Genomic DNA, 27,639 nt, shown 5'->3' on the forward strand with positions numbered 1-27,639 from the left:
CGGGCGTAACTACGGGCACCGGGTCGCAAGTTAGGCCGCTTTAGCCCTAATTTCCCCCTTCAAGATCGTGCCGAGAGTGCACCTCGGAATCTTGTACGTTGCGGGGACATCCGACTTGTCACCGCGTTCGACCCGATTTATGATTTCGAGCTCCACGACGAAAGGCGAATTCTGCCGCTTCATCACAGCAACACTGCGGGAGAAGGCGCACACAATGAATCAGATAAGCAGCGAGACAACTCGCACTTTCGCTGCTTTCGCCATATTGCACGACGAGGGCACAAGAGCCTCTGATTGGCTGTCTGAGCAAGCGCTGCGGGCGGGCGGGCCAGGATCATTTTTTGTAGGGGGGTGTCGGCGGCTCCGAGGTAGCGCGGTCACGTAGGGAGAGCGGTTGGATGGAGCCGCGCCGCCGGGTTTTCCCGTCACTGCTAGGGAAAGCCAACTTCCGGGGGCACTTTCCGCCGCTTGACGTTCGATATATCGGGAGTCGCTACTAGTTTTGTTCGATGTAAGCGTAATTTTTGCTATATATACTCATTGTAACTATACCGTGTCCAGAAATTGTTCGATATATGGAATAATTCGATGTACACGGGTTCGATATAGTCGGGTTCGACTGTAGTACTATGTTCATGTGGATTGCTCATTAGTGATCAATGGCTATCAAAGCGACTTGCACTTCGTTGCTGCTTATCCAGCGCAATCTGCATGCCTATCAGCAGCTAATCGACCCGATCTTCACACTTTACGGAAATACACACTGCTTTTGTTGCCATGCTCTTCGTCCATATCGCATGATCATTTCAATGGGTCCTGTCGATCTGGACGAACCTTGCACTGACAGAGGTGGATCTGGCCAACATGATGCCGCTGTGCAAATTACGGCATTCAAAAGCTGTTTGTGCGATCTCTGCGTTAGCCTGACGTCGGGGAGTGCTCGCACTGACCAAGTCCGCTACCGAGTCCAGCGTTCCTATTGTGCCGAAAACAAAGTGAAACGCCTGCTTGGGTGACATCTGAGCACAAGTGGCGCTACTGGGCACACAACATGAGGCACTGCGCTGGTCCCTACACCGAATAAATTTAATATTCTAAAAATTGAATTTTAGATGTTTGAATCGCAGATCGAATTATTCAAATGTTCACTATTCAATTCAATTTGGTGATATTTGAATACAGTCGCCGACCGTTTATTCGGACCTCATGGGGACTGCGGAAATGTCCAAATAAACAGGTGTCTGAAGAAAGAAAGAAATCCTTTATTTCCATGCACTTATTCAGACTCGGCAGTAGGCTTGAAGAAATCGTGAATCCGCCATTGCATGCTGTTCTGTTTACGCGCAATCAGATAAGCCTGAATCTCGGAGAGGGTCGTACAGTCACTATAGGCGGCTGAAGCACAGTCATTGCTTGTGCACGCTCCGCATGCGACGGCAGCGCAGCACATGGTGCGTCATCTTCCGACTCGGAGTCATCATGCGGCGGTGCAGCAGAAACTTGACAAAGGATCTCGCCGTCGTCAAGTTCTGCACATGTCAGTACAGCAGTGTCAGCACCTGTGAAACTGTCAAATGAGACGGTGTCCAGAATTGCAATGCAACCACTGCGCAGGTCTCGGCAGAACATTTTCAGCGTCAGTAAGGAGCACATTGAAAGGTGACAAATCCTAGGCCTCCCGGCACCCGCTTGCCGGCATTCCCCAGCGCAGTCTGCGCGGGCACTGTCGGCGCCATTAGACACTTGACGCGATGTTTCCGTATGCCGATGTTTCTGTATGAGCGCAACCTCGGCACAGCACACAAAGCAAACACCACCACGCCGGCACCCGTCGCACAAACGAAAAGCGTGGCCTACTCGCAGCGTCGTGCACGAAGAAAGAAAGAAATCAGCTGCTGGATTATCTTGACATGGCTTACTAAGCTAAGACCGGAACTGCTGTAGCCACTCTATCGAACCAGGCAGAAACGATGATGATGTGCGGGGAGTTGCAGTAGCGCCACTTCATGGGGCAGCAAGGAGGTTCCGTTCAAAACAAAAATTGCGTTCAGCAAGTCGAACCATGCACCGGTCAGAGTCAATGCATGGTGTTCTTGATCGAGTTGGCTCAACTAGTGTCCGAAAAATCAGACGAGAGGTTGCAAGGGGTCTGCACTTTCGGCAGTTGTTATACATTATGGTCTATAGGGAGAATGGCGGTGCCGCGAAGCAGACCAAATAATCGAGCATGTCCGAATTTTTGGAGTCCGAGAAATCAGTCGGCAACTGTACACTCGAACCTCGTTATAACGAAGTTGAAGGGGGAGAAGGCATTACTTTATTATATCCATTACTTCATTATATCTATTGTTCCATTTTGAGTCTTTCGCATCCGCTTTCCACTTCGCTTGTCGTGGTCGAGCAGCACGTGGCACACAACGCAGTGCTCTGCTGTGTGATTGAGAAGGCAAGCAAACTTCGTCGCGCCAGCTTAGCTTGGCCTGCTCGTGGCCTCTGATATTCCACCAATGCCAATGCAATCTTGGAGGCCATGCCCAGCTGGCTGCCAGCCTGTGCAGCGTGCCACAGGAAGAGGGAGAAGTGAATGCACGGCCTGAGCATGACCTCCAGTATTGTGCTGGGAAGACCTCTGAGACCAGGCCCTATAGAGCAAGAGAGAAGTGAATGCACTAATTTTCTTCACCTTGGCGTGTAAACGTGCTTAGCCGTGCATCATGACGCAGCTCATGCAGGCTTGACATGACCCCCGAGGTTGCGCCGGGGAGATCTGGGAGGCGAGGCACAGCTGTGCCTGGCCTCTAAATGTGCTAATCTTTAGCACTGCAGCACGTAGCTGCGTGGATCACGCAGCCAGGCATGCGCAAGAAATAGAAGTCGGTGGAAAAGTATGATAGTCAGCAGCTCCTTGTGCGCAGGTGCACAGCTACGCGCAACGATGAGAAAGACCAGTGTTGCTCAACGACTTATTCAATGCGAGGATATGGGAGTTCTGAACTGCCGCGGTGAATGAGGGCCGAACCCTGCAGAAAGCAATGTACTTGGCGCGCAACCGTCAGCAATCTTTTTTCTTTTGGAGACTAATCTAGTTTGTTATATTCATTGGCAGGACAATTTCACTTCGTTAAAACTAGGGTTTCAATACAGTTAAACCCACTTATAACGATACTGGTTTTAACAATATATCGTTTATAACAATGAGAAGCTACTGCACCGTTGAATTTTGTATGTTTTCAATGGTGAAATAACCCGCTTACTACAATGCCCAGACACTGCATTATTGGTTATAACGATGAAGTCTGGTTGCTGGGTGTCCGAGCCGAAAGGTAGTGAAATGCAAAATCCTTTAAAAGAAAGAAAGAAAACGAAACATTAGAGCCGCTGCACGATGGGCCGCTGTTCCAACAGCCGCCGCGCTCTCATTTTCTAGCCATCTCCACGCGGCTCTCTCCCATCACCCTTCCACCCCTCCGAATATGAATGGGCTGCGCCCATAGCTCTACACTGCCCCACCCTCTGAAACACAAATGGACTGCGCCAACTGCGCCGCAAGCAGATTGCTCGCATGTTGCTTGCTGGCTCCTCATTCAGTGCAGTTCTGCGAACAGCTTAATCGCTCGCATTCGTATTTGTTGGTTGTGTCGAAGTCGTTCCTGGCCACGCAGTTTCTCAACTTCGCTTGACTCACCATCAAAACGGAACATGGCTGATCCACCCGCTGATGCATGCAATGCATGATGTACTGCAATGCACACCATTGCCGGTGAAAAGAAAGTGCACGGCTATAGGTTTGGAAACTAAGTGCTTCTAACCGATGAGACGATCGTTACGAACATGCATCAGGTAGCGACGGCGACGACGGCAGCGGTGACACGGTAGGGCAGGCTGCCTCAACATTGTCCTCACAGGAGGCCCGGCATGATTCAGTCCCTCCGGGGCTTCGTTTTCACGAGGAACTTTCCGCTGCAGTCTACATAGAGCGCTTGGATGCCTTGGAGAAAGATGTCGGCAAGCTTCACGTAAAGCATGCCTGGCTGAGGGACATAGGCTTTTCTTGTGCAAGCCAGTGACGAGTACGTGGTGAGATGCTTGTGGCAATCTCTCCTCAGTGTTTCTGCTGGATTTCTCAAGCTGAGAGGCTGCCGCGGCAGCCTTATCGCCATTCTTAAAAGGCCCCGTTTGGGGCCACCAAAGTGATGCCTCGGCAGTGCTCGCATATCGCTTGCCACCCGTGACACCTCTTTGCAGTTGTTATAGCAACGCCATTCTTTACCGCCGACAGCAGTGGCTTGTTACATGCGATCGGAGCGCCCACGAAGCAGTGAAACAAGTGAACACAATCAGCAGTCGGGCGGAGGAAGGTGGTGGGGAGGAGCACTGGCGTCCCTGTCTCTATAGTTTTCTCATATCAGCTCTGCCATCCCCCTATTTAGATTTTTCATGCAATCTGGTTATAACAATTATCGCCTATAACAAGGGAATTTTCGTGGCACTTGAATGTTGTTATAAGTGGGTTCGACTGTACACGAAACTCTATGGGGATATCAAGGGGAATTTAATTTACTTCGTTATATCCTGTTTCGTTATACATAACAAAGTCCAAGTATATTTGCACACCCCTGCTTAAGGGGGGAGGCTACCCTGTGGACCGAACTTTTTATTTTTTAAGATATCCGGATGAAACCTTCAGGGTACGTTCACACCACCGAAGGAACTGCAATGTTTCATGAAGATGTGTTTATTAGTTCCAGAGTTATTGAGGTCTAACTAGGTGGTTCATGTATATGCCTGAGGAAGAGCCTGGAGAAATGCCAGCACATCGTAGGAAGCTGAAATTCATTGTGATGATCCCTTGATAGATATCCCAGGGTGCTACAAAGTCCTTTTCTTTAATTTCCCCTTCAAAAAATTTTAACGTAACTTTGAATTTTATGTAGCCAGCAATGACCACATTCATCAAAAATTATTGCTTATTATAAGTTAACTGCACCAGCTTTCAAAAAAAGAAGCTTGTTACACCCTGGCAAAGTCATTCAGGAACAGAATAAAAAAGATGGCACAGAAATCTGAAGACCAGTTCTTGAGATATCACCTTCCCCAGCACCACTATTAGCGAAAAAATCCATTTCGATAAAACAGGCCTTAACGTTGAACACGTGTTTTTATTAGAAAGCTCCTGCGGAGCTTCCAATTAGCTCTTGCGGCTCCAGGCACACTCAGTGTGTCGGATTGGCGGTGAGCAGCTCGCAAGCAGGCATCTGTTGAGGCGGACGGAGCAAGGGGCAACAACGATGCGAGCGCGGCGGGCGCGGCATCAAAGGGAGCAGCCACTGCCACCGCCTGCGCAGCAGCCAATGGCTGGCACATTTTAGCCCGTGGGATTTGAACGCGCTGCTCCTGGCCAATCAGCGCTCCGCATCACATCGAGGGAAAACGCCAATAGCACCTCAACCGCGCTGACGATGCCATTTTGCAAAGCGGTAAAACAGAGACAAAGAATTCACGGTCAAAACGACACCAAGATGGCGCGGGCAGGCCGCATGGGCCGGGAATGGTGCGCACACAAAGTTTGACTTCATTTCAGCAGTTCTGCGTGTTTTGCGGGCCGCAGGGGCCTCAAAAGTAGTTTTTTTTATATACTTTACGGTCTAATTAGGTGCTGATAATTACAGAACAGGCAGTTTCTGAGACATACAATCCAAAAATATTGTTTTTGAAAAATCAACTTTTTCACGATTTTTCGTTTTTCGAGGGCCACATCCCCCCTTAAGTGTACTAGATATCAGCACTTTTTTGCTTAGAACAATTGAGCTTCCATGTTTGAGGGGAAAGCACAATATATTAAGTTTCCCAGCACACCCACGACATTTATTTTAACACGCTTTTCCTGCAAACCAGTTCCATAAAAATTTTTTTAGCCAGGTGCTTGCTGTTATGTCACTAGGGTGTTGAAACAAAACTGAAACAAAATCCGAAAAAACTATTTTTTCATGAACCAAAACAGGAATGGAACAGTACAATTTTCTTGCATTCTGGAGCTTTTCATTGTGCAGTATCTGCACTTATGGCCCAACCTTGCTATGTGGGCTCTCAGACATGCTCTTAGGACCGACGAACAACACACAAGTGCAAACATAATCACCTTTTGTACAGCAATGCCAGCTAGTTGAATTACAACAAATAGAGCATGCCCATTGACACTGACGAATCAAGGAATTCCGATTCACTGCGGAATATGTTTGCCCCATGCCGGACATCGTTCGTGTGTACAGTCACGCAAACGGTAGCGTGTTTGAACGATCATGTTCATCCATTCTGGTCCCTCTCTCCGAAGCCTTTCATGGGACAGCACCATGAATTGTGTCAGTGACCACGTGGTTGTCTGTGCATGACCTCAGCCCCTTTAGCACCCGAGTAACCCCGCGGGTGACATTAATAGCTCTACCCTCACGCCATCTCTCGTACTGTTCTGCAACTACAACAACCGGTGGTGTCGCACTGCTACGCGGGGAAGCCAAAATACAGCATATGTGAGAGCCATGCAGAGAAGACAACATCAGGGGACGCATGTCCACCTCCCTCCAACCCTAAATCGCTACATGGTCTGGTGAAACATGCCACACGGTCTAACATGAACGCATACCTTGCGAGCAAGAGGTAGTAGATGTGGCAGTGGCTGTGCCTAGGAAATGTCCACGCACTCTTGTCCATAACAAGCCGAGAGTCTTTTTGGAGAAAAGCTTATCCTTGTATTCGAGTAGATATACTAACTTTGTTCATATCTCTTATGATTTCTTCTTTTATCATTGGGGCGTAATTGAAACTGTAATGAGAAAATTTTGGTTCAAAGCGCCGGATGTCACTGTAAATTGAGTGCAAGCGTACGAAAGGAAAAGCAGCTGTTGAGTAATGTGGCCTCAGGAAACGGGTGTCAGTACATGTTTGCCTCCTGCAGTCCAGGCCGCCTAAACAGCCTGAGCAACAGCCAATCTCAACTGCAGTCCAGATGCAGTTGAGTTTGTCATTTTAGCAGTGACATTGTCAAGCTTGGTGCGACTGAACCTTCCTAAGCTTTCCATTGTAGACCTCGAAGAAACTTTTGCTTTATTGGTAATATTAGAGCTATTTGATGAGATCACTATTCATCAAATTTCTACCCACCGTGGTGGCTTTGGCATTGTGCTGCTAAGCCCGAGGGCGCGGGATCGAATGCTGGCCACAGCAGCTGCATTTTGATAGGTGTGAAACACTAAAATGCTCGTGTACCTGCAATGGGTGCATGTTAAATCTTTCGTTACCTCGAGAAAATTATTGTTTTTATAGGTCTCGGAGAAAAGTTTTTGCCACTACAAATAATATACCGGCACACATTGCAGCATAGCAAATTGTACACAGTGAAATGCTCTTTCCAAAAACATACACAAAGCAAAAAAAGTTTATCAGGTAACACATAAAAATTGTAAGAAAGCAGCATTTTTGTGGTCAGTTGATAAAAACAACAATAAGAAACATCTACAAAAGCCTTAATATCAAAGAAAATTCAGAATACAGTGAAGTCTTGTTGATACGATTCTGCGTAATACATTTTTCTTTCTTTTCCCGGACACCATCCCATAGGAGCAATGTATATTCATATGGTTATTGCGATCGCGTTTACATCTAAAAATTGGATAATATGACTGCAGAAGTGGGCTTTTACTAATATTTCTAAATCTCAGCTTTATATTTCAGTGTACTATATTAAATAACATTCCAATGACCTCCAAACAATGTGTTAAGCCCCAGCCACAGTGGAGGAAATACACACGTGGCGTGCTGCCGGCAGTAAAACACTGCTGCAACAGTGCAGCCACGTTGCTAAGTGAGGAAATGGAAGTTTCTTTTTTTTTTTTTTTTTTTTTACTTCCAGCAAAGATTTTTACAAACATTGAAAAGAAGAAACTTCAGAGCAAACTGGCAAACTGGTTCAACGTTGCTGAATAAAAGTCTGTTGACTGCGGCTCATGTGGTTTTGAGTGATGCTGCTCTGCATAACATGTTATGCGTAGTAGTATCACTCGACGCCATATGAACCTTTGCTATTGAGTTTGTGACTGAGTACGCCTATTTTCATACTTTTTGGAGCTTGCTTTGGATAACAGGATTTTCGAATGATATGCCTTATTTTTCAGTTCTTGTGAAGATCATATCAACAAGATTCCACTGTATACATTTCAATGATAAATCACCCAGAAAAAGTGTCTGGAAATGTAAATGCTCAGTACACTGCCATTCTTCGGATACAAAAAAGAAGCTAAGACCAGGAACTGCTTTATAGCTCCTGCCATATGGTCAAGCAGTTCCTGGTTTTTGTGAAGCAGACGTACGATCTGCACTTTTCGCACAAAGCGTTTATTTTTTATTCAACGTTGCGGTCCTTGTAGCCCATTTGGCAGTTTTCCTTTTTCAGCACCTTCTGAGGGTGGTGTGATAGAACTCCAATAAACTTCATCAGTTTGTCTAGAGTTGCCCCTTTCCAGGACCAATCTCTCTCAGCGTGGCTGAGCTACTCCAGAAGATGCATCCAATCATATTTGTTTGTATTTTCGCAGACGGTCTTTATCACTTCTGCACTGAAGAAGAGTAGAAAGAAATCCCGCGCCGTTGTAAACTGTCTTGCGCTGCTCCGTAGTGTTGGGCCTAGTTGTTCTAGGCCCAACATCGTTGTCGTCGTAGCTTGGATGTGGTTTGCTGTCATCTTCAGACTTCTAGCTTGAGTCCTCATTACTAAATTCAAGTGCGGGCGTAGCATAGTTTCGAGTGAAATACTTTGCTCGCAACGCAGTCGGGCAGCGCGCCACTGCCAATGGAGTGACTTTCAATAAGTGCGTAGTAACACTGTTAGCACCCCTCGCTGGTATTTTACAAGAGAAGCGAAACCGAAACTCTTGGAAACTGGCTGAAAAGGCCAGGCCCACATGTTGGAGATACGGTGGGCCTTCAGAAATGTGCTTTTTGTGGAATAAGACTACTTCGACTCCAATCCAAAGCTTACTAGTGAACAGCTGGCATTATTTTCGGGTAATTATTGCTCAGCACTGTCAGATGGTAAGGCCAACCACATAATTTAATTCTTGGTTTGCTGAGAGTCTTTTTAATCACAAAAATTTGATGTTAGTGCTGCGTAATCATAACTGGCATGCTTTCTTCTTGAGTGTGGCAGAGGGGGATAGAAACTCCCCTTTTTGCTACAATGCGTGCACATTAGTTAACAAATAGTTAACAAAAATGTCTGTCAAAAATTACAACATCGCCACAGTGGGAAAATTCAAACTGATTCTACATGTTGAAATTGGCGATTTAAAGCATCAATCACCGGTTATCGATCTGAATAAGCATGATAACAAAGGAGTTAAAGAACCCCATGTGGTTAAATTTAATCTGAAGTCCCCTGCTACAGCAGGCCTCATAATCATATGGTAAATTTGGCAAGTAAACCCCCAGAAAGAAGAAAAAAAGAAAGGGGTAATGTTTTGTTGTTTCTTTAGTTTTGGTTACAAATTGCAGCATTTTCATGTGCAAGACATTTAGAGCACGCCTCGCAAAAAAAAAAAAATAGGAACTTAAGCTTAGAACCTGTAAATAAGAGCTTTCCTAGCTGCCAAGTGACAAAAAGTTAAGTGCAGAAACACTGCGCCAGCTCATAAAAAGTGCTGTGAATAGTGCATTTGTTTAATAATTCTAATTGTGTGGGGATATATACGCACACATTGAACATTTTGTAATTCTGTGACTCTGTCAGTTCATATATATTGTCGAATACCATCTGACATTTGGTTCCACGTTTGTTATGTTTAGGTATGAAGAAGACAACATGTTGAGACTTACATTGACCAAGAAGGAAAGGGTGAGTTGCTTGAACCTTTATTACCATTAAGTTTAAATTTCATTGATGTTTGTGAAAGTGATATCAAAGACTATTTTATGCTTTATCTATTGTAAAAAAACTTGAATCCATATTTCCTATATTGTGTTATGGTTTTACATTATTTAAGTGCATGTTTCTTGGAAAAATGTGGGTTGAAACTGCCTCTTTGCATTTCTTGTGCTCCTGATGAAGTAACAATACAACCCAATTGGGAATGAAGTGCTGGTGATACATACATACATACATACATACATACATACATACATACATACATACATACGCGAAATGCGAAAACACCCGTGTACTTAGATTTAGGTGCATGTTAAAGAACCCCAGGTGGTCAAAATTTCCGGAGTCCTCCACTACGGCGTGCCTCATAATCAGAAAGTGGTTTTGGCACGTAAAACCCCATAATTTAATTTTTAATACATACATACATACCGTATTTATTAAAATCTAGGCCGATAGTTTTTTTTTTTTTTTTTCACATAATCATATACGAAACTCTAGCGTCGGCTTAAATTCAAGGATTTTTAAAAATGGGCCAGTTTGTAATTGTAAATGATAAATATGGTGCATAGCTAGCGCCATATAGAAAAGTCAGTATCGCAGCCACTACTAGCCGCGCCACAAGCCAACTGAAGTACATGAGTGACTTCGCCATTGTGACCTGTGTCGTATCGGTATGGTGGCCAAGTATCGGTGTGCGGCGTGGCGTTATCGTAATGACACCAAACAGGCGATGCCACAAACGAAAAGTTGTGCTAGCCGCATACGCACCATCAAACGTTCAAGCCTGATGGGACTTCAGCATCGATGAGAAAAACGATCCATCATTAGAGGGGGCAACAGGAGACGCCTGTTGCATGTGCCGCTTTGAGATGATAGCAATAAGGAAGATAAGCGCGCGATGACAGAGAGGAGCTGTTCACCGAGATCGTGCCACTTTTCGACGCGTACGAACCATGCTGCACTGTCTGCACATGCGTGGGTGTGGAGACGCGAGCTTGCACGCGTCAGCAAGCGTACGAGGCTAGCAGCGATAATGACATAGAGTGAGCTCGGCATGCTCATATTAAATAAATACTGTTTTCATTTTGTGAATGCTGTCCTTACTTTTTTGTTCAGCTTACATTCAAGATAAGTTTTTCAAAACATTTTTCTGGCTTCGGATACAGTTCAGTCCACTTATAACGATATCAAGAAAGACGAAAAATATGATCGTTATAACCGATGATCGCTATATCTGGACTGCAGTTATAAAAAAAAAAATTTTAACGCGTTTGCGCTCTTTACCTTTGCAGCTCTGAACTCGAATTCGCTACTTGCTCTAAAGAATAGATGATGTATACAGTAGGCCGTGAAAAACAAACTTTATTTCTAGCGCCAATGACCGTGTCAAGGATTAGGCGTGCCGAAATAGTCCGAAATCTGCACTTGCTTTTGCGGCAGCTTCAGCTTCACAACCGCGGTGTGCATGAATTCCAGCTGCTGCGCGAACACTGACGGGAATCCTTTAGCATGCATAAAATCAATTAAGGAGTCGATCGACATCAGTGCACTTTGCGTGGACATCGTGGTCGGGGTCAAGGAGCCACTGTCGATCTTGTTGTCACTGTCGCTGATGCCGTCGCCACCGTCGCACAACTTTGCGTCTGTCGAGACAGCACATCTTCGGCGATCGCCTCGTCGGTGACCTCATCGCAGAACGAGGCAGCACTGTCTGCAGTCAAAAACTCCTCCTGTGTCACCAGTAGGAACGAGCTCCCAGAGCTCGGTTATGTCAGCGACTTCCACCGGGTCGGTCTCAGCGGGTTGGGGAAGTTCGTCCTTACGCACAAAGCCCGCCTTCTTGAAGCAATTGGTGATGAACCACTGGTAAAGCGCCTCTTCAACATCGGCGTACAAAGGGTCTCTAACCCCTTTTCCGCTGATCGGAATGGCCGCTGATAGCTCCTGCCTTCACAATCGCGGTGCTCCCGGTTTTCAAGATGGTTGATATCGTTAACTGGACGAGCTCATACTTCTTCGCGAGGGCGCTCACCTTGAAGCCGCATCGAGAGTCCTACAAAATATCCATCTTCGTGTCAAGCGACACAGCTTTGCGCTTTGTCGGCGCCATCTTCGAACTGGGTTGAACCGTTGGTTGCAAGCTGCTTCGGTGGCGTCAGCCTGCTATTGCGAAAGAGACGCGGGACGGGCGCCACCGCGCCGCTTTGCTTGTCGCTTCTTTTTTTTCTTTCTCTCTCTCTTTCGGAGCAACTGTGGCCGACGCGCATGAAGCAGCTAGCGCCATCTTGTGGCGCGCTGCGCCAACGTTGGCTGCGCCTACTCGTGCGCGGGTGGTGCGAGACGCGCTGCGCGGTAATGGCGGCAGATACGAACTTACGGAGGTAAACATCGCCTCGTCTCGACATCGTTCGTTTCCGTGAACTAAGCAACACAAACGTTACGATTATTTGGCACGGAAAACGCCGTCCAGACTGCAAAATTTTGATCGTTATATCCGATATGCAGTGAATAACCTATCGTTATACAGTTAAACCTGGATATAACGAAGTTGACAAAAGCTCGCAATTTTTCGTTACATGCAGGTTTTCGTTACATGCAGGTTTCGCGTGAAGGCTCGTACGAATGATGCAGAAACGAAACCAAATAGCTCAATATATCCGTGAAGGTGAACTCGCCCTTCAATCATTTATTTTACACTAAAAAACTGCGTAATTTCCGCTTGCTTCTTCGGCACGAGTGTAGGCACAACACGCCGCTCCAAAGAGGCTAAATCGTGTAGAGCTCCTTCATCGTCGAGCGAGCCGACGAAACGGCGCATAACGTCCATTGCGTTCATCACCTCCTTTGCAGTAGGCACGTCACACGGATCTGCCTCACAAGCACCATCATCACCGCCATCCGGATTTTGCACGCTTTCAGCTACTGCTGCATCAGACATTTCTTCTGTAGTCACGGCGGCGTTGTCGGCAAACAAAAAGTCAGTCAGTTCAACGTCGTCGGGTACACCACCGTTAGTACATAGCTCGTTCCACGCTTCGGCCACATTGGACGGAGTAGAAAGGTCTTCCTCCTTCTCGTCGGCACCAGCCCGTGCGTTTTTGGCTATTCCGGCCTTTAAAAAGCAATTCGCGATAACTTCTGCCCTGACCTCTTGCCAGGAGGCAGCAAGCATCTCGACTGCTTGATAAATGTCGATCTTCATCTCCCGTTCCAGACGAATGTCGAGAAGTATTTTCAGGATTAGTCGGCGCCGGTAACAGCATTTAAAACTGTTAATGACCCCTTTGTCCAGGGGTTGTATTAGGGACGTGCAGTTGGCCGGGAAGTAATGCAGTTCGATGTTCGACAGCTGCAGGCCCTCGACGGGGTGCGCCGAGCAATTGTCCAGCAGTAGGCAAACTTGACGGCCTTGCCGCTTGACGTCCTGGTTAAATTCCTTTAACCACTCAGAAAATATTGGCCGAGTCATCCACGCTTTGGAATTCGCCACATACTTCACGGGCATACGCTTCGTTCCCTTAAAACACCTGGGACGGGCACTTTTGCCGACAACTAGCGGGACTCGCTTGTCTGTGCCGTCGAGGTTGGCACACAGCAGAATCGTTATGCGGAGCTTGCTCTGCTTTCCACCGCGGCAGTCATCGCCTTTTAACGCTAGTGTGCGGCCCGGAAGCATTTGATAAAATAGAGCTGTCTCGTCGGCATTGTAGACATCAGCCGTCTCGAAGCGACTCAGGATTCCAGGCAGCTTGTCAGCCACCCACGAAGCAGCAGCATCGCTGTCTGCGGAGGCAGATTCGCCGCTGATTACTCTTCCGACGACACCGTGCCGGCTCTTAAATCCCTGCAGCCACCCGTTGCTTGCCTTGAAATCGTCATGACCCAAGATACACGCAAAATCCTTTGCCTTCTGTTGCAAGATCGCGCCGCTTATGGGTACATTTCTGGCTCGCGTGTCCAAAAACCACGTGAACACTGCCTTGTCCACATCAGTGTATGTGGACAGCTTCAGTCTTTTTTTCTTCGAGCTTGTTCCCGACTCCACTGCGTTTGTGATGCTGTGTTCCGCACTCAAAATCGTTGATAGTGTGCTCGCTGGAATGCTGAAACGGGTGGCAACGTCCTTCTTCTCGCCCGCGGAGACTGCATTTAAAATTGCGAGTTTGTCTTCAAAAGACAGAACTTTTCGTTTTCTGGCAGTAGAACTCATCACGACCAACCGACGACGCAGTTAGAAGCGGAGACGCACGACTACACGCCGACAGGCAGGCCTAGCACCTCCAAAACAAGTCGGACAAACCAGTACCAGAGCACAGTTGACACATGCACACGTGCAGAACGCAGGACAACACTCAAGATGGCGAATGCAACGCACCCATAGAGAAAGAAAAAAAAGTGACGGATATCGTTCGTCATCGTCCCTCCCCCTCTCCCTTCCGGCGCCTTGGCAATGAAAGAACCGGCTATCAGCGTTGCTTTTCAAGTGAATTCTTACACATAAGTGTGTATACGCCGTTGAAACAAATGAAAATCACAAAATAAGAATGCTTGTCCTCAAATCCATACGAAACAAAATAATTCTGCAAGAGAAATCAGCTGCCGATACCAATGCCACCTGGTGCCACGCTAGACAAGCAAAGCCTGAAAAGACTGCTACGTTAGGCACGGAGCGGCGCTAGTTGCCGCCATCATCATCATCATCGCTAACTTTGCTCGGTCGCGGCAATCCCTGGCGTGCGCGTAGCTGCTGGCTCCTTACAGCATTAATATTCAATAATCTAGAGCATTTCTTCGGCCGAATTTTCCTTAAAAGTGCTAAAAGTAATGACTGATCAGCTTTGGGAGTTCGTTACATCAAGGCTAACCGCCGCAACGCATTCGTTACATCAAGGTCGAAAATACATGGGCTTCAATGGGGGCAGCGTTGGGGAATTCAAAAACTTCGTTAAATCCAGGAATTCGTTACATATAGGTTCGTTACATCCAGGTTTAACTGTAAATGGTTTTTTTCCCCATAGACCTAATGCATAAAATGACACTCTCATGTCGACCCATCGTTATAACCGATATATCGTTATATGTGGTATCGTTATAAGTGGACTGCACTGTATTTGGGGGTTGGCTTAGAATCGGGGCCAGCCTAGATTCAAGTACATACATACATATATACGTACATACATACATACATACATACATACATACATACATACACACACATATGTGTGTGTGTGTTTATACAGTCAAACCTTGTTCAAACCTTGTTATACAGTCAAACCTGCAAGTACAACTTCATTGTACTTGCAGCTAAAAACTTTGTCATATTACGAATTTCATCAATTCAAGGTTTTAAAGTTTCAGCAGTAAAAACAACTATTCCCAGAGCATTCCAGTGGATAGTACCTTCTCTGTAAACACTTCTAAACAAATCAGAAAGTCAGGCCGCAATATCATGGTTATGAGTGCCACTGCATGCAGTGCAGGTCGCACTGAGAGCAATGCATTGACGTGGCTCACGGTGTCTGAAATTTGCGTGTGTTGTGTCACGTGGTGCTGTAAATCCTGGGCACCATGGTTACTGCAGTCATGGCTGACTGCGCCTAGTACCCACAGCTGTGGTCAGATGATGCTCCCAAATTCAAAGTAAGTGTAAGAGGAACAAATATTCGTCCCAAGCAACAACTAAAAAAGTTGCAGTTTTGCCAGAAAGGCTGAGTCTTGATGGTGATAGTAAAGAGACAACTACACGAAGTAACGTTTGCAGTTTTATTGGTGTCGCATGCTCAGGCAAACACATGAACAAATCTTGCTTGATAACCACGAACTTGCTGTCACAATGTGAACGAATGCTTCACACTGTGTCTCGGACACTTGAGATTACGTGACCATCAACAGTAGACACGTGGGAAAACAATGCGCATCAAAACACCAACCGGCTCAGCTCAAGCTTTGCACTGATTACCTTCAAAATACCGCACGTGGCCAGCATGAGAGGAGGAGACCCACGGGCTAGTGGGAGAAGGAGATAGGCATGCCTCCCTGCCCCCCCTCCCCGTGCTTGCTTGATCACATTACCAAGCGTTCACTCCCTCTCCATCGCCCTTCCGCAGAAGGAATCGTTGGCTCTTGTGCTCCTCTGAGTGCTGTGAGCTGCTGCGTGTCCCACACCTTGTGGCTTCTGCAAGTTATTTCCCAACGTTACAAATGGTGCAGCGGTGTTTACTACCTATCGCTTCCCGGCGCCGCGTGCTCTTTGAAGGCTTTTTTGCCACTCAAGCTTTTCGTGCGAGATGACGCTTGGAATAACTTTTGCCTTGGCCGATATTCTTTTAGTTCTTTGCTAGATTTACTAGCCATTCAGGCTCAAAGTACATGCTTGAAATGGGTGAAAACTTTGTTAAATCGTTGATAGAAGTTGATAGAAATAACTCATATCCGAAAATATTTGCTTCTGTATGCATCTATTTTTATTCGTATTTGAAAATGTTTGACTCGATTTGCAATGGGCTTTACCATTTTTTTTTTTTTTTTCAGAGGTATCTTATTCACTGTGCATTTTACTAATGCCTCCCTTCTGTTTTCTTCTTGAATAACATAGGCACTACTAATTCAAACTAGATGGAGTGTATTTTTTTTATTTTTTAACATGCTTACTAGAAAGTGACAGCATCGAGCGACATGCTGTCAGTCCGTCTTGGCATAAAACAGAGTTCTGTGTGTCACTCAGGGAAAACCTGGAACACTCGGGGAATTTAGAAGCGTCAGCTTGGTAGACACCCTGGCGAAAAATCCGGCGTGTGTGGGCCACCAAAATAGCACCTAAATTCCCATGGGCTGAGGCGCTATGTCACATGCGTGCCTCGACAGAGCAGAGTGGGCGAAATAGAAAACCTGCTGCTGCGCTGGCACACCAGGTGTTGCCTGAGGGCATCGCTGCGACAACATGTCACCCTCACTCTCTCTTTCGGAAGCCTGTGTTATCTGCTCGTTCCTTGTCTGCGCAAGCTCTTGCCTGCATTCTAACTTCGCCTCCGTAATCGCTATAAAGAAATTAATGTATAAAGAAACAGTATATTCAACAGGGAAAACGTTGACGGTAGTGAGTTTCGTATGACGCCATGTTTAGAAGCCGAGTGTCTTACCCACTGGGCTGAACCAATGCTTTCTAGATAGCATACCTGTGCACTCTGCTTTATGACATCATGCTACTTGGACTGAAACTTCCATTGCCAAGCTTGGCGTGATGAAAGCAGCTTACTCAGGAGTGTCCCCATTAGATTACATGGCAATCAGGCAAGGTAGCATGACATCACAGATCAAAGTGCACCGGCTTTGTGCCATCTAAGATATAGTGGCCAAGCGTCTCAACGTGCTTGCTTGCCCCTGAGGAGTTCATAACTGGAAGGACCACTCAGCGGCGTTCACCTGGACATTAATGCTTTTGCATTCACAACTCATAAGAAGTGCTTAGGTGTCGTCAAATTTTTTCGCTTTAGAGACGTGATTCAATTGTGAAATTGAACCTGACCAGTAGCAAGGTCATGTCTGCTTAGTGGAAATTCTAAGGCTAGCAACGCTTTCTCACAAGAAAATGAAAAACAGAAAGAAGACAAAAAGAGGGAGAACCAAAGTGAGGACTACTGCGCACTGCGAATGTCACCACCTTTTGATTTTGAAGAATTCTACCTCCTTGTCAATCAGTGTCACACATGCCTGGCCGACATACTTTTCTTTGTTTCTACTAATATGGGGGGGGGGGGGGGGCACTTTCTTACATTCGTAATGTTGATGTGCGCATGTGCGGTAAAAAAAGGGTAAGGAGTCTGCAGGAGTGTTTGCGCAACACGTGTAGCTTGAGCCTGGGAGTTTCTTTTTTTTTTTTTATGCACTCTATGCATGTGTGTTATTTTTTGCCTTTTGTTTATTCCTTCAAGTATTGCTCTGTTCATTTTGTTTCTGTCCTTTGTCTGGTCGTGCTGTTGGTAACAATGAATCCGCACCAACTTGCTCGACTTTCAGTTTTTATATTCTGCTCAGGATATTCCAAATCTAATAAATATTCACTAAGTGCACTCATATTCTAGTGAGATGTTTGTTATTCACAAATCTTAATTCATTATCTGCTAAAACGTCTGCTGTTTGCTAAAAGGCAATTTTGCAGTGGACGAAGGCTAGTCTTCTAGATTTGGTGCAATATCCACCAAGATGGCAACACTGCCCGTCTTCCCTGAAACTAGTGGCAGAGCACTTTGGCTGCAGACAGCAGCTGCAGTATTTTTATTGGTGACAACTGAAGGTGCCAGAGATTGTGCATAAGGTTTTTACTTGAATTTGTGCTGCCCCGCTATGCATCAGTTGGCCTGCATGAGGGTGACTGGCAAAATGTCAAAACTTTCTCAGTAAGAATGTCACAGTCTGTTTAGAGGATCGCAAGATTTTTAAAATGTTCAATTTGCCCTCTTTGTTATGTGTAGCATTGCACTGCAGCACCTTGTTAATATTGCAGAACCTGGGAAAGCAGTTGGGAACCATGTCAAGCCTGAGGGACCTGACCCGCTTTGGGGATTTCTCAGCTTTGGATGCCAATGATGCAGATGTAAGGTTTTATATTAAGTTGCCTTGTTATCATGGTGCAGTGGTATCTGCACTGTCTAACTGCGTTCAGGCCTAGTTAACATGAAATTAAGTTAGAATCACCAATCGCATCACTTTGTATGGATATCTTATAATATATATCTTGACATTGAGAATGCATGTTCCATACTAAATGGTAATATTTGCTCTCTCTGCAGAGAACTGTAGGGCTTAATGTGTGTCCTTCCAAGCATGCACTTGATACTTTAAAGGTTTGCTCAAAAAAAGGAACCTCTCTGCAGGCAAATTTATTGCACTGAACCTAAATAGTATTGAGTAGGTTGTGCAGCTATACAGTCGAACCTTGATATAACAAACAGATGGGTATAACTACGTGATTCTGAATTTTCCCACTGAAATCAAATGTGTCATGAGAATATGCTTGTTAGGAATATTGGATATAATGAAGATATGCTTGTGTCAGATGCAACATTGTAATACTGAGATTCAACTATGTAAATCAAAAATTTCAGATTTAATTCTAAGTGGCCCCTGTTACTGAAGCTGTGTTCAATGTGAGATTGGATATTCTAAGTTTTTTTTATCATTCATTAAGGTCAAATGATGCTGGATAGCTATGGTTAAACACTATGTTTAGGGTGAAACAACTATGAGGAGTGGGTGTACAAAAGTATAGTGGACACTTATAGAATCTGTGAAGCTGAATCAGCCAGAAATACTTGGCCATTCCTGCAACCTCTGTTCCAAATGATTGTGTGTATGCTCCTGTGCCAGTGGTGCTGATTACTGAGCAAGGCATGTAGAACACTCAATTGTTTACGTGATAACTTGCACTGATGTGTTTAATGGTGCCTTGTTTTCCACTGCCTCCACATTTAAGTATTAGGTCTGTTTATGCAAAATAAGATTTGGTTTCTTTGGTGGGTTTCCCCACGTTGGCATCACTGAAGTGCATCGTTGAACAAACAGAAAAACGTCGGCTTCGAAGCGTTGCCACTCTTGTACTGGGGTAGGCAGAGCTATAAGGTTGCTCTTATTGGATTTCTTTAACCATACAGAAGTCATTGATGTCCTGTTCAGTGAAAGCTGAGGAACTGATCTTTATTCATATTGCTAATTTTTTTGTGAATATAATTAAAAACTCATAAAATTAGAGCCAGATGAAAAACAAATAGGCCTCATATTCAAATAAGTACATAAAGTTACATGTAAAGTCGGTCCTGAGTATATCAAACCCAGATATATATATAATTATTAGCTATATCAAACAGTCATTCCCTTCGAAATCCTCTACAAAATTATAGTGCTGTGCAGTCAACGACCAATTTTTCAGATTTTCTAGGGGGTGCAAAAACATCCAAGATATTGAGTGGAAATCTGGAAAATATTAATGGCTGCCTTTTACTGCCCTCAAGGGCTCAGATCACTACAGGCCCATTCAATATAGCTCTAAAGGCCTGCCAGTGTACTTATCAGGCGTATTGGTCCTCGTACTGTGACAGAAGACAGAAGCTGCAAGTGTGTGTAACTAAGGGATACATACTGTGTCCCGTGACAGTGGGCCCTTTCTACTCTTGTTATGTTTCACCGCAGTACACTGCCTATGCTTGATGCTAAAAACTGCTGCATTGCAGCAAAGCTCACTTTTGGGAGCTGGCACTATTCAATGCTTGAATTTGCCATGCTTTCCCTGCTTCTAAGTCATTGGCAAGGGACAAAGGTGGAGCCAGCGCCATTACTGACAGTGGTGAATGCTTTCAATGAAGAACACGGCACCAAACCACAGAAAAGTTGGCAGCGAATGTTGAAGCAGCTAGGCCTAGCATTGCCGTGGTGCCCATGGCTGCCAGCGGCTCAGCATGCAAGTGCACTGGTTCGGGGCTTTGAGATTATCAAAATGGCCGTGGTAGCAACTTAAAGGGACCCTGAAACGCTTTTGACGATTTTCTACAAACGTGCTGAGTCGTTAGAGTAGGTCCTTCTGATCATTAATTGACACATCTAAGTGCCCCGCGTAAAGCGTGTAATTTATTATAAGGTTTTAAAAATGCACATCGCTGCCGATCGCAGCGCACTGCTCGGCGGAATTTTAAGCCGCCCCTACCCATATGACCGAAATCACCCATACGACGTCAGTGGGGCGAGCTATCCGATTGGCTGACAAAGGCGTGTGATCGATAATTTTTCCAACTTTATGGTAAACAAATGATCTTCGCAATAGTTGGAATGTTAGTTAATTTGTTTTTATGAAAAGAAAGTAACATAAAGAGAATGCACAAGAAAAATTTTTCAGTACACTTAAGCACTTCCGGCACACAGCAAGTGTCGTCTGCTTGTGTTACAACGTACTCCATTTTGACGAGTGCTCCGCGGTCAGAGTCGGTCTCAGTCTTTTCGCGAGCACTATGATTCGGCTTTGTTGCCTTGTGGACTGCAAACGTAGCGACTGGCAATATGTCAAGCTGCGACATCGTGTCCCTCTGCAAGGCAGCGTACGAGCGAACTGGCTGCTGCGCATCGGACTGCCGCTATCTGATCGGCGTCAGGATTGGCGTGTTTGTGGCCGTCACTTTACACCGGAAGATTACTAACGCAATAGCGTTTCGCGAGTCCGGTATTAGGGCAAACACAAGCGCAAGGGGACAGAGTCTGGCCGCTTGACTGTGCCGTAACGGGATGAGCCATGAGATGAGCAGAAGGGCAAATGTGAATGGTCTGCACGGTGCAGCCACCTGGTGGCACAGAGCTCAACCATACACAGTAGCAGCAACGAAGTGTATTCTTCCTTGCTGCTGGTGTGTATTTTTCCCAGGAGTGTAATCATCAACACGTTGTTTTTATAAATGTTTAAAATGTTTTACACTTGGTTAGAGCAATATTAGCGCTTTGTTTGGATGGTTAAGGGGGGACACGGCTCTTTGCGGCGAAAAAATTGCGAAAAAATCGATTTTTTGAAAACGAAATTTTTGACATCTACAGCTAATATTCCTTTAATTCACGAAGTTTCGAATCTCGGGGAAGAGTATTTCGTCCGCAATATCAATTTATAACATCACTGTGAGCTGAATTCCGTGCAAAAACAGCCCTTTTTATCGCGGCGCGTAGCTCTTTTTTTACGCGCGCGATCGCAGCCATCTTGGTCTCGTTGGAAAGAGGAGCCTTCCTTCTTTAATTTCCCGCCAAAAGTGACTCCGTCGGTACGCCAGTGACGTTGAAATCCAGGGAGAAAAAAAGCCCGAACGCGCGATCCGATTCGTTGACTAGCGCACGTGACCAAAAACGCGCGCTGTGGTTGGCTGCGCGAGGTTCCCATCGTCTGCTCCACTCCGCAGGCGACGCGACTGCGCGTCTCGTAGGTTTGTTGGCACCATGCCCAACGATGTCCGATCCACCGGGAAAGTTCGCCACGAGGCACAAGTTCGGCAAAAAGAAGCGATCAGCTTATAACTTTCAAAAGCGCTCCATTCCTTCTGAAAGCATCGAGAGTAGCTCGCCGCCAACCGCAAATGATGCCGAAGTAGGCCTAGCCAGCTCACAAATGAAATCGTTACGGACAGCGGCCGCGTTCGGCGTGACACTGCAATGTTGCAGCGTGCGGATTTGTTGCAGAGGGAGATGAATGCTCAAAAAAAACTTCGAGTTCTTGCGTCAACGCCAGCAACAAAGCGGGTGTTGGATTTGCTCACTCGCGCCGACGGCGTTGCAGCCGCGCCAGTCGACGCCGAGGCAGCCTTCGCTTTCCTCAGTAGGACTCCGTGAACGGACTGATGTCGTTAAGTGCAAGGTGTGCGGCGGCAGCGTCGCAGTAGGCAAAAGCGAACGGTAATCTGGCCTCGCCATAAAGATCGTTATCACGTGCGCGTGTCGCGGCGATATCGCGTCGGCATGGAGCTCGACCCTCGTGAACAACCTTGCCGCGCGCGCGATGCAAGTCACCGGGAATCGGCGAACGGCGCTAAACGATGTTTTTGCCGCATTTGGGTGGCCGTGGTCAGAGCGACTACATTCCTGGTGGCTTTTAGCCACTTTCACTGCAAAGTAATGCAAAATTATTTCTGCACTTTTGATTAAAAGTGAATGTATTCCTTTTTTCTCGTTTTCTCAAAACACCGACTTTTCACTTGTACACAATGTAGGGTCAGATTTTGGAATTTATGCTTTAAAAATTTTCAATTCTGCTTTAGATCAGACAGTAGGGTAGCCACAATAACAGTAAAGATTGAATTGCTATAAAATTACTAATATTTGATATATCAAAATAGTATTCCTACCATTATGTTCCTTATGTTTTCTAGTACCCAGGCATGTGCCAATACGAATTTCGTAGCGCATTTACCCCCCCTATTGTTTCTGCAAATTATGAACAATGAATTTAATTTATCTTCAGAACTAAATGGCCTAATGGAAAAATAATTACGTATTTGAAATCAGCACAAACGTCTTAAGAATGGAAGGTTTTATGAATATTGATGGAAAACATCATGAACATTATTTGAATTAGTGTCCCCCTTAAAGAAGCGAAAGTTTCATTCTTGCCTGGTTGGACCCCTGTATCATCCTTGATCAATTTAGTATTCAAGCATTTGCCGTAATCACTATGAACATGTCCTGAAATGTTTTTCTAGTTTTCTCAAAACGACATTTTTGATGGTAGTGTAGTTTTGGAGTGACGATATCTCTGGTTCTACTCATCTTATTGCAATAATTCTTTTTTCATCAGAAAGGTGGACAAATTGGGAGTGCAGTAGGCCTAAAATGTGAACAAATATTATTACAGAAATTTTGAAAAAGTAATAATTTCTCCAGGGTTTCACTAATGCCTTCTGCTCACAAAAGTTTGACATGCTGTAACTTCGGCATAAATCAGTTTAGAACATTCATTCTTGTACCACTGCAACCTCTGATCATTCAACATCATTTTGATGTGCCAGTCTCCTTCATGAACAGCCAGCATTGTAGAGAGAACTTGCCTCCAAATTAGTCCATACAAAAAAACATGAATTGCTTATATTTTGAAAAGTACTTGTTGCATGGGAAAACCAACTGAATATTTGAAATCAGCATGTCAAAATACATAAGTGATGGAAGTTTTATCAAATTGTGGCCACAAATAAAAAATAAAAATTTAAGTGGGGTGTCCCCCCTTAAGCGCTGCGCCAACAAGTGTGTGGACCGTGCAGACCGATCAGGCCGCTCACGTATGTCTACGCTAAAGTTCCTTCATCAGCTTGAGTTTATGCCTCCAGTCATTTGCTGAAATGACCAGCTTGCCTGTGGTTACCGGAATACAAGACACGTTCGGCGCTACGACAGAATGCTCGCAACGCACGCTGCTTCGATAGCTCTCGCTTGGGGTTGACGGCCAAGCGGCTAGCGGAGAGGTCTCGCGCGGGCGGGGGCGGGCTCCAAAACCACCGGAAGTGGACGATGTGACGTCGCATCGTGACGCAGAACCAGTGAAGGCGGAGCTTAGCCCCGCTCGCTCGGCGAACGAGTTGAGGAGGAAAAGCGTGGCTAGGGAAGAGGGTAACTTCTAATCACTTGTAGCTCCCTTAATACGTAACGCTTCACTTAAATTGTGGTGCGGATGTTCTACTTAAGCTGTACCCTACGCGTCTACAAAATTTGTCCGAACCATTTCAGGGGCCCTTTAATGTTTTTTCAGACCTCTGGTCATAGCAAAATGTCTGGAAAATTGTACAGCGAAGGCTTTCAATGTCCAAAATTTCAGACTTCCTTATACATTGGCTCAGTACGGTACGTGATGGCACCATAAAGGCATCCAAATTGTGATGGCACCATAAAGTCATCCAAATTATTGGACATGTACGAAAAATGTCATTCACTGTGGTATGCATGTATTGAACTACCGTTCACTTCCACATTTAATATATTGAACGCTGTGCTGCACCGTTCTTCTCCTAATGGGGATGCAATCACGTTTTGCACCATCTGAAATATTCACTGCCAACAAAACAGCCCTGTTTTGGCAGCTGCTGTCAAACAAAGCATTGAATCTGAAGGCCAGCATATGCCATAGAGGAAAAATGAGCAATTTGTGTTTCTCAGCTTTGCTTGCTTAAAATATGAATGGCTCGTGCATGCTGCAGCCATTGGTTATAGGCAAGAGAAGATCACCACGCTGCTTCAAGAACACGAAGGGCCCCTGGTGCAATACACATTCCAATAGAAAGCGGGGATGACATTCAATCTTCTCACTAAACGACTCTGGCCATGGGACGCCAAACTGGAGATGCCTGAGCACCTGCCGGATTGACTCACTGTCGGGGAATGACGATTAGCTGTTTAAATGATGTATCGTAATGGACGTGCGGCTGGGCCCATTCACAGTGAATTCACAGTACAAGTGTGCTGATGGTGGCATGGCACATATCCATGCAGGCTCATTTACTTCTGCACTGCATCCATTTGTACCTTATCTTGAAAAAAAATATGTAACAACAACTTTGAGGCATACCATGGTCTTGCAGCATAGAGAGAGACGCTGGCCTTTAGGGTTAGCATTGCAATCACTATATCAGAGACCATCCTGCAGAGTGAGCAACTTTCAACATTGATGCGCAAGAAATTATTAAACTTTGTGCATTTGGCACAGCCTTGGAGAAACAAATGAGTAAATTCCCACTTTTCGCAGTCTCAGGAAATTGTCTGAAATAGATATTTGTATTTCAGATTATCAATATATTGAACCGTTCGCGATCCCCTTTGAGTTCAATATATCCGGAATTGACTGTATCTACAGGTTTTTAGCGCCGTAAAATTGCAGAATAATTTAAAACATTTTTGGTGTCAGACCCAACTTCTCTGTAGTTGTTGTATCAGAAATTTCATTAAATCAAGGTTTGAATGTACTATGCACCATCACATGTCCCAGGTTGCCGACCAACCTGGAAAACTGGGAATTCTCAGGGATATTGAATATGCTGGAAATATGCAGGGAAAACTCAGGGAATTTGTGCTTCTATCAGGGAAAATGAGCAGTAATTTTGTTGAAAGGGAACGAAAGTCGCTGTAATGCTCGCTAAAGTAACAGAGAGGAATCGTAACGAAACCTTTTTGACGCCGTGTCATCCGCTGGAGGAGTTGCCAGTGTACCGTCAACGACCGACTCTCTGGACGCCTGATAATTCGGATGGCTTCGCGGCACCATGACGTCCCCCACAGAGTCCATGTATAAGAACGTCTGAAATTTCGGACTCGAGAACCCCGTCGCTGTCCGAGTTTTCAGACTTCTTGCGGTGACCGCCGGTCCGAAACAGCATTAATCAAAGCCGCCATTTCGATTACCTTGCCGCCTCGAATTGGCGCTCTCGCACGCAGATCTGCTGGCAGCCGTAGCCACCACCACGGCAACGCCAGGCCTAGCTGCTTCGACGTTCGCTATTAAGCTTCTTGCCGCTCTGTGCCGTGTTTTTCATTGAAAGAATTCGCTGCTGTCAGCAACGGCACCCACTCCGCCTTTGTGGTCCTTGCGATTTGTTTCGAAGCTTGGAAAATACGGCGCGTTGCATAATGCCGGTTTCGGAAAGCTAGCTTCACCTCAGTACAGGAATGTTAAGTGGTGAAGCATAACAAGTGTGGTAAGAAGCAATTGTCATTCGACACAATATGTATTCCTTGATTATACACACGTGCACCCGCCATCTCCTGTCACAGTACGAGCACCGATATACCTAATTAGTGCACTGGTAGGCCTTCCGAGCTTTTTCGGATGTGCCTGTGGCAATTTGAGCCCTTAAAGGGCTCCTCACCAGGCCTGGCCATTTTGAGTCGACAAGTGCCGTGCATACTATGCGCGCTAACGATCGTGTCTGCTAACTATTGCATTGCTACGTGCCGCAGAAATAGCTGAAATTTCAAACTGAATGCCGTCTGCTTCTCTTCGTGGATGCCATGCTCCCAGTCACAGAGCGGATGTAATCGCACAAGTATGCCTACATACACCCGTGAGCAAAATTATACGGACCACAGGGTCCCTGTAAAAACTAAATTTCTTTGCAATTAGCATGCATAAACTGAGACTGACGAGTAAACTGGAAAGTTCCCAATGCTAAGTTTGGACTGCACTCCTTAGTTTCTTTCAATGTGCATTTACAGGCTAAGGAAAAATATCGGCTTTATCGTGCAATCCCTGGTCCGTATACTTTTGCTCACGGGCGTACATTGCATTGATGTGACGTCGCTCATAGTGACACGTGACTTCGAGAATTATTTAAGGCAACATCCTTTATTGGTGTAATCTGTTGCTTCAATAGACGAATTAAAGTTTAGAGAAATAGTAAAACACACAAACCGAATGTCTATGTGTCCTTGTTTTACTTCGTACGCTGCAAGAGAGATGTACTTCTGTTTGCATGTTCCCACGTCGTGCAGTCGCGTGCGCAGACGAAAGTATGTCATTTTCTGCAATGTTTGAGCGTGCGATCATGCTCTATGATCCGCTTGTGTCTTCCTCAGTATCTGTGTAGCACTGGCTTATACTGCTAGTCAGGTGTTCTCGTGCGTAGCACGCAAAAAGGTGTGCTGCGCAAAACGAGACAAATGTAGCAGCTCGTGCGTGACGCCATGAGCAGAAGCACACTGCGCAGCAAAAAAGCGAAAGGGGAAAAAAGGAAGGCGGTCCCGTGATGTATGCGTCACGCAATCCTCAAGCTCCTGTATGGGAGAACGCAAGGAAAGAATTTCGCTTGCAGAGGCTAGAAGGGGCAAGTGGAAAGAGTGTCTCTCTTGGCAATGCTAAATGTGACCACCTCCAACATTTACCGCGCCTCCTAAAATCACAGGTTCGCTGTACTGAAATATTTCTATCTTGGCTATTAATGAACCAATGTGAAAAATTCTTGCATCAGAATGCTCCCTAGAGGGCACGTAACAACTTCCAGCATATTACCAAAATTTGCTATGTGGCCTGGTGAGGGGCTCTTTAAGGACAGTAAAAGGCATCCATTCATTTCTTTTAACTGCCCGATTTTTCGAACATTTTCGCAGCCCCTAGGGAGTTCGAAAAATTGGACGTTGATTGTACAGCTGACTAAGAGGAATGCTTCAAATGGTCCGTGGGGCAAACACACGGCGGAAGGAGGACGAGAACAGAAATGCCCGACGCATTT

The 27,639-nt window shown here is 45.6% G+C and overlaps 1 protein-coding gene across 1 annotated transcript in view; it reads left to right on the top strand.

The window, feature by feature from the left end:
- The window catches only part of LOC126546986 (neuroguidin), a 61,533-nt gene that overhangs the window by 27,967 nt on the left and 5,927 nt on the right, over nucleotides 1-27,639 (top strand). The window contains exons 9-10 of the mRNA XM_050194754.3: nucleotides 9,835-9,883; nucleotides 18,420-18,509. Of these exons, the coding sequence (XP_050050711.1) occupies nucleotides 9,835-9,883; nucleotides 18,420-18,509 (139 nt within the window). The remainder of the gene's footprint in view (nucleotides 1-9,834; nucleotides 9,884-18,419; nucleotides 18,510-27,639) is intronic.

Source organism: Dermacentor andersoni, chromosome 1 (genome assembly GCF_023375885.2).
Source record: "Dermacentor andersoni chromosome 1, qqDerAnde1_hic_scaffold, whole genome shotgun sequence".
Lineage (NCBI taxonomy): Eukaryota > Metazoa > Arthropoda > Arachnida > Ixodida > Ixodidae > Dermacentor > Dermacentor andersoni.